This window comes from Hyperolius riggenbachi, chromosome 12 (assembly GCF_040937935.1).
Source record: "Hyperolius riggenbachi isolate aHypRig1 chromosome 12, aHypRig1.pri, whole genome shotgun sequence".
Taxonomy (NCBI): domain Eukaryota; kingdom Metazoa; phylum Chordata; class Amphibia; order Anura; family Hyperoliidae; genus Hyperolius; species Hyperolius riggenbachi.
The window spans coordinates 210,315,050-210,326,234 of record NC_090657.1 but is presented as its reverse complement, the minus strand read 5'-3'; the positions used below and the strand labels follow the sequence as shown (position 1 = coordinate 210,326,234).

The following is an 11,185-nucleotide window of genomic DNA, read 5'->3' as shown; positions in this document are numbered from 1 at the left end:
AGAGGGAGGTCCTGGGAGCTTGGGGCTGGAGGAAGCCCCCGGTAAGTAGCGTTTATTTTCTGTATTTAGCCCGGATAACTCCTTTAAAGCTCTTTAGGCCTGCAATTTAGCATGCAATGTGATTTTTGCCTTTAAAACGCTGCTTTGCATCAAATCCAGATTTTTCCCCGGGACTTTTGCCGTGTATCCCACTCCGCCATGCCCCCCTCCAGGTGTTAGACCCCTTGAAACATCTTTTCCATTACTTTTGTGGCCAGCATAAGTGTTTCTAGTTTTCCAAGTTAGCCTCCCCATTGAAGTCTATTGCGGTTCGCGAACTTTTTTGCGAACCGAACCTTCTGCGGAGGTTCGCGAACCCGAAAATCGGAGGTTCGCGACATTTCTCTTTACCAGTACTAACACCAGTGGAGTAGTGTGCGTTACGCTATTAGCGCAACGCATGTTACCAGGGTAACCATCCAGTTGGCATAGTTTCAAGCAGTAAGCTACTTACACGAGGGATGAGGAGCGGCGCATGATGGAGCAGAAGCAGTAGGGGGGGGGGGGGGGCGAGCAATAGCATCGGGTACTAGATTTGTAAGGTTCGGATTTACTGTGATGGCTTCCTGATTTCACACATGATCATGACAAGCAAATCAAAACCTTACAAATCTATCAGCTGATCAAACTGATCACATGCTTCTCCATGAGTTGTCCTAAGCATTGCCATCCCTATTGGCTTTCGGCCGAGACAGACCAGCTCTATAGCCAACAGTAACATTGCTGCACACTTGCCAGACGTCTGTCTGCTGGAGCATTGCCACTAGGCAAAATGGCATTCCTGTTTATTGGTGCATCAAAGCAAATCAAACTTCCTGCAGTAGCCACAACATGAGCGCGCATCCGATCGTCATCTGTGCTGAAGATGGCTGTATATAGAAGCGGCATCCTTCAACAACAGGTAAGACAGAACAGTTAATACTGTGTACCGAATGACATGGTAATACAGGGTGTAATCACTGTGTATACATGCTTCAGGCGGTTTGTGTACAGCAGTTACCACAGCAGCCAATCTCCTATTGATCTCCAGCCTCTGTTTCCTGGTGTCTGGCTGCAGTGTCACTGTTCATTCAGTCTTTACTCTACAACTAGGTCCTCTCCCCTTATTGTCACTGTTTACTATGTCCCAGCAGTGGCCTGCAGACCCCAATCCATACAGCAATCCTTCTTGGGACAGGAATTACTCTGGAGTGCAGATAATACCCCCTGCGGTGAGTATACATGTCTTCAGGAATGTGTGGTTTGTTTCTAGAGCTAAAGGAAGACGGTAGACTTGTCACTTGAAACCGCTTGTTCACAATGGCTTTGAGAGGCAGTTTGTACAATGGTCTCCTGATGTCTGCAGCTGACAATACAGCAGCTTACGGAGTTGGATCTGTAGTGACACTTCTATGCTAGGTACACACAAATTTTCGGACAGATTTACTGTTAGATCGATTACTGACCGATCTGATTTCCAATCGTTCAATTTTCTATTCACTTACGTGAAAAATTGTATCAGATTCAGATCGGGCATGTTAGAAATAATCGATCTGAATCTAAATCTGTCAGAAAATTGCATCATGTGTACCTAGCATTATGGAAACACTTCTTAAGCCGTGTCTACACGGCACGATGCGTCTTTTCAATCGAGCCGCTGATGCGGCTCGATTGATAAGATCCGACAGGTCCGATCTCGCCGCGACCGATTCCCCGCTCGTTCCCCGTGAGCGAACTATAGCGGGGAATCGAGCTGAAGATAAGCGGCGCCGGCGGGGATGAGGGGGGATCGAATCCGACGGATGAGTGGGGACGCAGCAGGGATGCTGCGTCCCCACTCATCGAGCCGCCGGATCGCTCCGTGTAGACCCGGCTTTAAGCCCAATCTACACGATGCGATTCTTTGTACGATTCGATTACGGTTCTATTAAATCTGACATGTCCGATCGGGATTTGATTCGATTCAATTCGATTTGCCATTGTTTTGCAATGACAAATCGAATTGAATCCCTATGGGAAAACACTGACTAAATAATTTATAAATTAAAGGACCACTATCGCGAAAATCATAAAATGTAAAATAACGTAAACCTATACAAATAAGAAGTACTTTTCTTACAGAGTAAAATAAGCTATAAATGACTTCTCTCCTATGTTGCTGTCACTTACAGTAGGTAGTAGGAATCTTACAGAACCGATAGGTTTTGGACTAGCCCATGTCTTAGGGGATTCTCAGGGGGTTTTTTTATTTTCAAAAGCACTTAGTGAATGGCAGCACTGCCAAAAAAGTGTGCAAACAGGTAGGGGGCAGTCTGCATCTTTATATAAATCCTTTTCAGGGATTGTCTCTTTAGAAATAATAAAGGCCATGCGGAGAATCCCAGATGAAGAAATGGACTAGTCCAAAACCTGTCGGTTCTGTCAGATTTCTACTGCTTACTGTAAGTGACAGCAACATAGGAGAAAAGTAATTTATGGCTCATTTTACTCTGCAAGAAACATTCTTCCTATTTGAATGTGTTTACATGTATTTTAAATTTTACTAGTTTTGTAATAATGGTCCTTTAAGTAAATTAATAATGTTAAAAAAAAAAAAAGTTGCTGATTGTTTTGTTGCATAATATGCAAAAACACATAAAAACGCACATAACGAAAGTCAATGGAAATGCAATGGTATGCATTTTCCATGCGCTTTAATATGCATTTTTATAAAAAAAAATTGTTTTGTGATATATTTCTGCTTCCTGTTGTCTTCCTAATAATCTGCATGAAATGCAATTGTAAAATGCATACAAAACGCATATGCGAACCACAAATGCATTAAAACGTTTGAAAAACGCATCTGCCGTAAAAAGACTCTAACACAAACACAGCAAACACCCACAAAATATGCACACAACATAAAATGCAGCCTTTCATGTTATGTTATGCGTGCACCTACCCTTTTAGTACACCTGAAGTGAGAGGTATATGGAGGCTGCCATATTTATTTACTTTTACCAGTTGCCCACCTATCCTGATGATCCTCTGCCTCTAATACTTTTAGCCGTAGACCCTGAACAAGCATGCAGCAAATCAGGTGTTTCTGACATTTCTTTTGCCGCTGCCATCCTCTGCTGCCTGCAGCCTCCACAAATTGCCCAGAAAGTCCTCTGGTCCGGGGCATACTGTGCAGGTGCAGTGGGGCTGTGCACGCTCCCTCGTTGCTCTCCCGTCACTGGGAGCGTTCTGTGCCTGTGCAGTACGCTCTCAGCCATGGGAGCTTGCACAGTCCGCCTTCGCAGACTGGACGGCTTACCGGGGCCGGTTGTGGAGGCTGCAGGCAGCGGATATCCCAGGCACCATTATTTTCATCTCTGTGCAAAGCATTCCATCAGTGAACTGTTTGCAAAATGTGCAAAAGAGAAATGTAGGAAGGAGAGTTGTAGGGCTCGTTTCCACTATTGTGGTGCGGAATCACCTGGATTCCATTGCTGATGAAATCGCATGCGGATGCGATTCCGCATACGTTTTTGCCGTGAATTCGCATCCGAATTCGCATAGGTGAGGGTATATGCGATTTTAACCATGTCACTGCCTGTATGAATTTACATTGGTACCTATGCGAATTTGCATGCGAATTAGCGGCAAAAAACGCATGGGCAAAACGCATGCGATTTCCCTATTAAATACATTGTGCGCGATTCGCCTGCATTCCACAAGTACGCGAATTCTGCAGGGTGTTCCGTGCAGATTTTCTCTGCACAATAAAACACTCCCGCAGACGCATAAGTGGAAACAGGCCCATTTACTTATATTGTCTATGCGAATCCGCATACGCAAGACGCATGCGGATTCGCGATAGTGGAAACAGGGCCATAGACAAACTACACATTTCTATGCCAAGAAAGGGATTCTTCTAGTCCTGTTATGCTGAGTACACAAGATTCAATTTCCCATCTGATCAATGGGTAATCTAATAGTTGTGTCATGTGTACATAACCAAACTATTCCTGATCGGTAAAGGGATCGATTTTTCGATGATAACTTTGCAAAATCAATCCTTTTATCGATGAAAAACAGATCGGACATGTCAGAAACAATTGTCCGATTCCCATGAATTGGATAGGAATTGTGTACCTAGCATTAGAAAAGGATGCACCATGTTCATTCATTCATTTGTAATCGACTGGCAGGAGAGTGCGCGTGTTTCTTCTGGATTAACCTCTTTAAGACCGCGTCACGCCGATGGGCGTGAACGCGGTGGCTCCCCCAGGACTGCCTAACGCCGATCGGCGTAAAGTTCTGGGGGGGTGTTTTGCAGGGGATCGCGCGTGCCGCTGCCGCTTGTATGGCGGAGCTCCGCCTTCAGTCTCCCAGCGGTCTCCCAGCGCCATCTTTTATGCTTGTACAGCGCTGCGATCGAAGGCAGCTCTGTACTGGGGACAGCCGTGTGACATGGCTGTCCCCTCCATTGGCTCGGGAGGGTTCTGCTGTCATAGGCTGAAGCCTATGACAGCCGATCACAGTGATTGGCTAGCGGGGGGAGGGAGGGAGGACAATAAAAATAATTTAAAAAGTACTAATTTATTAAAAAAAATAAGGGAAATAAATATTTGCTATAAAATAAATAAACACTGTGGGGGTGATCAGACCCCACCAACAGACAGCTCTGTTGGTGGGGAGAAAAGGGGGGGGGGTCACTTGTGTGCTGAGTTGTGCGGCCCTGCAGTGAGCCCTTAAAGTTGCAGTGGCCCATTTTGTAAAAAATGGCCTGGTCTTTAGGGGGGTTTAAAGGATACCCGATGTGACATGTTGAGATAGACATGTGTATGTACAGTGCCTAACACACAAATAACTATGCTATGTTCCTTTTTTTCTTTCTCTGCCTGAAAGAGTTAAAGGGGAACTGAAGTAAGAGGTATATGGAGGCTGCCATATTTATTTCCTTTTAATCAATACCAGTTGCCAGGCAGCCCTGCTGGTCTATTTCTCTGCAGTAGTATCTGAATAACACCAGAAACAAGCATGCAGCTAGACTTGTCAGATCTGACTTTAAAGTCTGAAACACCTGATCTGCAGCATGCTTGTTCAGGGGCTATGGCTTATAGTATTCGAGGCAGAGGATCAGCAGGGCTGCCAGGCAACTGGTATTGCTTAAAAGGAAATAAACATGGCAGCCTCCATATACCTCTCTCTTCAGTTCCCCTTTAAATATCAGGTATGTAAGTGGCTGACTCAGTACTGACTCAGACAGGAAGTGACTACAGTGTGACCCTCACTGATAAGAAATTCCAACTATAAACCACTTTCCTATCAGAAAATCGCTTCTGAGAGCAAGAAAGAGATATAAGGGGAATTTCTTATCAGTGAGGGTCAAACTGCAGTCACTTCCTGTCTGAGTCGGGACTGAGTCAGCCACTTACATACCTGATATTTAACTCTTTCAGGCAGAGAAAGAAAAAAGGAACACAGCATAGTTATTTGAGTGCTAGGCACTGTTACTACACATGTCTGTCTCATCATGTCACATGTCACTTCGGGTATCCTTTAAGCACATGGTCTTTAAACACTTTGTCCTCCTTGACGTATTTATACGTCAAGGAGGACAGGCGCGCTCCCGCCCGCTCCGGCGGCCGATCGCGCACGAGCACGCACGCTCCTGGCCGCGGATTCGGTAGTCCAGGAATCCGTGAATCAGGCTATGGTGCCCGATCACTGATTCCCCTCCCCCGCAGAAAAAGCGACAGCTTCTCTCGGAAGCTTCTCTTTTTCTAATTCCCATGTCCCTCTAAGCGTACATTGTACGCTTAGAGTGACGCAATGTAAACAAACTCAAGGTTGCCATCTTGTGGCCAAAAAGTAAAACTACATTTAAAAGTAAAAAAAAATGAACACTCATATATTTCCCTAAATCAAGCCCTATTTACATCCCACCCTCCCAAAAATGCCCACATAAAATGTTTAATAAAAAAAAAACCCAAAAAAAAATTACAATAAAAAAAATTAAAAACACATAAATATTTACCTAAGGGTCTAAACTTTTTAAATATCTATGTAAAGATGAAATATTTCTATTTCTTTTTTTTTATATAAGCTTGTAAATAGTGATGGATGCAAAACGGAAAAAATGCACCTTTATTTCCAAATAAAATATTGTCGCCATACATTGTGATAGGGACATAATTTAAACGGTGAAATACCCGAGACAAATGGGCAAATATAATAAGTGGGTTTTAATTATGGAGGCATGTACTATTTTAAAACTATAATGGCCGAAAACTGAGAAATTACGAATTTTTTCAGTTTTTTTCTTATTCTTCCTGTTAAAATGCATTTACAGTAAAGTGGCTCTTAGCAAAATCTACCCCCTAAAGAAAGCCTAATTGGTGGCGGAAAAAACAAGATATAGATCAGTTAATTGTGATAAGTAGTGATAAAGTTATAGGCTAATGAATGGGAGGTGAACATTGCTTGGATGCATAAAGTGAAAACGACTGAGAGCTTAAGTGGCTAAGGGGTTAATGAACAGAGAGTCGCGAGAGATTGACACATGTCATTTTTTTAATCTAAATGCAATCAGTCTCAAAATAGCTCAATGCATGGGGTGCAAATGAGATATTCCAGCTTTCTACGCCTTCACTGGCTGTATGCTTGTTTCTGGAGTCAAACGAATGCCATGCCAGCTAGGCAGCCAGTGTGGTTTTTGGAGGGGGTTAGCATTTCCTGTACATGTTTGGTTCAAAGGACACTTGAACTCAGAGGGATATAGTGGCTGACCTATGTATTTCCTGCAGATTCGGCTCATTCTCAGTCTCCAATACTTTTAGCCATAGACCTTGAACAAGCAGATCAGGTGTTCCGACTGAATTCTGACTTGATCAGCTGCATCCTTGTTTCAGGTGTGTGATACAGATACTACTGCAGCCAAAGATCAGCAGGACAGCCAAGCAACTGGTATTGTTTAAGGCTGCTTTCACAGTGGGACGTCAAAGTGCCACGTTACAGCAGCCTGTAACACAGCCCAACTCACAGTAAATCAATATGCTGTTCAGAGTGCCCATGTTGCGTTACATTGTAACGCTACACTTTGAATGAAAGTGCAGCATACTGTGCGTTATACTGGGCTTCAGCTGCGTTAGACTGCTTGCACATGCTCAGTGACTAGCCACATGGCTAATTAATATTCACTGCACTGTGGTGACGTGACCTGGACTCATAGGGCTTGATTCACAAAGCCGTGCAAACTGTTTAGCACGGGTGTGCTAAACAGCACTTGAAGTGCCGTTCGCGGACTTTTGCTCGCGTAAAGTCCGCGAACGGCACTTCACGTGCTAACTGTTTAGCACACCCGTGCTAAACAGTTTGCACGGCTTTGTGAATCAAGCCCATAGTGTTGTCCGGATCATGAATGAATCGTTCATTTGATCCGGATCTTTTTTGTGAGTCGAATCATCACAATGAACGCTTCGGTTTACAGTGGATGTTTGTCTGGAAGAAACAGGAACATACAGAATGTACAGTGCAGGGAATGTCCTGTCCTGCCAGTCATTTCACCCCCAGTCTGCTTCCCTAGTAAAATGATTCAAATGATTCGGTTCAATGATCCGATTTGAATCATCCGAATACTTGGAAAGATCCGGACTTCCCATCACTATCCTGGAGCGGCTGTTCTATCAGTATAGATAGAAGGAAAACAGCGCACCAAGAGCTGCATAACGCGGCTCAATCTGACGTCCAACTTCAACACCACCATGCGTTGCGTTAGGGGCACGTTATGCGACCTTAACTTCCCCTAAAACGCAACGTCTTGGTGTGTAAGTAGCCTTTAACTCATTGGGGATGGCAGGCTCTGGCCCGTTTAAGGGCTCTTTTCCACTACGGCGTTTGCGATGGCTGAATCGCAAAACCGCAAACCGCTAGTGATTTTTCAAATCGCTACAGTTTGCTTTTAACATAGAATCACGGTAGGTCATTTCCACTACCGCAATTCATTTTTTTACGTGATCGCGATCGCGCGGCGGAACGATTATTGCCGCGATTTTGCTATGCAGTACATAGCATAGCAAAATCACGATCGCAAACGTTGGAAAATCGCCGCGAAATTTTGTGCATTTGCTGAATCGCAATCACTAGCATTCAGCGCAAACACTAGTGATTGCTAGTGGAAAAGGGCCCTAAAGGTCATCCTAAATGAGAGGGATATGGAGGCTACCATATTTATTTCCTTTTGAACAATACCAGTTGCCTGGCTATCCTGCTGATCCACTGCTATAGACCCTGAACAAGCACGCAGTAGGTTAGAGGTTTCTGACATTTTTGTCAAATCTAAAACAATTAGCTGCAAGTTAGTTTCTGGTGTGATTCAGATATGACTGCAGCCAAATAGATCAGTAGGGCTGCCAAGCATCTAGTATTGTTTAACAGGACATAAATATGGCATCCTCCATGTACTTCTCGCTTCAGGTTACCTTTAAGGACCAGAGCCTTTTTTTAAAGGTTGCACCTCCTGATCACTGATTGGCTCACAGAGGTCAGGAGCCAATGAAAATGGCTCCTGATCATTGTGCAGCACTCTACTGTCTTTGGACAGCGGAGATCTGTGCCAGTGGGGACACGCAATCGCATCCCGTGCATGGGAGCCGCCTGGTGTTAAAACTACAGCATCAGACTTAGACAACAGCAATTGCAGCGTAGTTTGAACTATCAGAGGTCCTGAATCAGTTTAACTGCTTGCCAACCGCTCCACGCCAATTGGCATGAACGGGGCGGCAGCCCCAGGATCGCTCCATGCCGATTGGCGGGAATGGCCTTCTATGGGGCTAGCAGGAGATCGCGCGCGGTAATGCGCACTTGGAAGGCAGAGCGGAGCTTGTTAGACGGCGAAACCGCTGTCTATTTACCCCGTACAGCGCTGCGATCTAAGGCAGCTCTGTACTGGGGACAGCCATGTGACACGGCTGTCCCCTCCATAGGCTGGGGAGTGATTGGCTGTCATAGGCTGAAGCCTATGGCAGCCGATCACGCTGATTGGCTGGCGGGGGGAGGGAGGGGGCAATATAAAATAAAATAAAAAATAGGGTAATATAACCTTTTGGGGACCAGGTACATTGAATCAACGTCCAGCAGGTGGTGGTACCGTTCTGACTGGACGTTGATTCAACGTCCGCGCTAACGAACCGCCCCGACGCGATCGTGCGCACTGGAGAGGGAAGATTAAGCTGTCATATGACAGCTGGCATCTCCCCTCAGTGGTCAGCAGCCATCGCGTATGGCTGCTGATCACGTGATCACTACGATCGCCGTCGGATCATAGTGATCAATTTGACAGCTGCGGCGGTAGGGGGTGAAAGAAGAGGATCCACTCACCTCCCTGCCGTTCCCGCGACGATCGGCGCTCCCCACCACTCTTGCCGGCATCCCTGCTCCTTCTGACGTCAGCGCCGGGTCCCAGCTTGATGACGTCATCAAGCCGCGACCCGGAACTGAGCGGCAGTCGGAGCTGAGATGCCGGCCGGAGCGGAGGGATCTGCTGCGGCTCGTCGCTGGAGCCTGGAAGGTGAGTGATTGCTGCTGACAAGGGGGGGACACCTGGCCACCATGGGGGGACACTGCCTAGCCAGACCTTGCAGGGATCCGGCTGCCTGACCCCCCAAATGCGACCCCTCCCTTCTGCAAAAATGCCTGGTCCTGAAGGGGGGTTAGGCGGCCGGTCCTGAAGGGGTTAAAATAAATATTTATTAAGAAAAAAAAAAAAAACAACTGGGGAGCAATCAGACCCCACCAACAGAGAGCTCTGTTGGTGGGGGGAAATCACTTGTGTGCTGAGTTGTGCGGCTCTGCAGCTTGGCCTTAAAGCTGCAGTGGCTATTTTTGTAAAAAAATATCCTGGTCACTAGGGGGTTAAACACTGCGGTCCTCAAGTGGTTAAAGAGAAAGAGTTGTGAAAATAACATAATGAATAAAATTGCTTATGTTTTTTTTTTTTTTACAACATTTATTTATAAATAATTTAGTCAGTGTTTGCCCAATGTGTAAAATCTTTCCTCTCCCTGATTTACATTCTGACATTTAGCACTGGTGGTGACATCTATAGTCCTGTTGCACTCTGTCCTGGTGCATCTCTGTGAAATGTATGTTTCTGTGACTTTCAAAGCGCGTGAAAATAATGCCTAGTCTCCTAGAATCCTCTGGCCTCATAACCAAACATAATGAATAATTTACTGTATTCTACTATATGGCAGTACAATGCCTATTTAAAGTATGCTACGGTGATTATTAAACATCATTCTGAATGCAAACAGCCTTATAATGGTGTCAGAAGTCAGAACACACACACAAAAAGCTGCACTGGTACAAATATGGATCCCAGTACGGCCAAGTAGATCCCAGTACAGCCAAGTGGATCCCAGTATAGCCCAGTGGATTCCAGTACAGCTCACCAAGGATGGATTCTAGAAATGTACCATTTCTAGGAAGTAGGAAAATTACAATGAAATAATTCCTTACTTTCACCTGAAAAAAACGAACAAGCAAAATGTCTTTTCAAATATGGCAACACACTGAACACAGAAATGCAAAATAATGTTAAGGTTATACAGTGGCTTGCAAAAGTATTCGGCCCCCTTGAAGTTTTCCACATTTTGTCACATTACTCCCACAAACATGAATCAATTTTATTGGAATTCCACGTGAAAGACCAATACAAAGTGGTGTACACGTGAGAAGTGGATCAAAAATCATACATGATTCCAAACATTTTTTGCAAATAAATAACTGCAAAGTGGGGTGTGCGTAATTATTCAGCCCCGAGTCAATACTTTGTAGAACCATCTTTTGCTGCAATTACAGCTGCCAGTCTTTTAGGGTATGTCTCTACCAGCTTTGCACATCTAGAGACTGAAATCTTTGCCCATTCTTCTTTGCAAAACATCTCCAGCTCAGTCAGATTAGATGGACAGCGTTTGTGAACAGCAGTTTTCAGATCTTGCCACAGATTCCTGATTGGATTTAGATCTGGACTTTGGCTGAGACATTCTAACACATGGATATGTTTTGTTTTAAACCACTCCATTGTTGCCCTGGCTTTATGTTTAGGGTTATTGTCCTGCTGGAAGGTGAATCTCCGCCTCAGTCTCAAGTCTTTTGCAGACAGAGGGCTGGTGCACACCGAGCGGCTTCTTGAGCG

At 45.0% G+C, this 11,185-nt stretch overlaps 1 protein-coding gene across 2 annotated transcripts in view; it reads left to right on the top strand.

Moving 5' to 3' along the window:
* The first annotated feature begins 795 nt into the window (after positions 1–795).
* Positions 796–11,185, top strand: part of LOC137540816 (proline-rich protein 29-like) — a 60,753-nt gene continuing 50,363 nt past the window's right edge. The window contains exon 1 of one of the 2 annotated variants that reach the window (XM_068261978.1): positions 796–940. In XM_068261978.1, the coding sequence (XP_068118079.1) occupies positions 905–940 (36 nt within the window). In that variant the 5' untranslated portion in view covers positions 796–904. Of the gene's footprint in view, positions 941–1,102; positions 1,251–11,185 lie in introns of those variants that run through there. The other variant, XM_068261977.1, reaches the window with a different exon arrangement.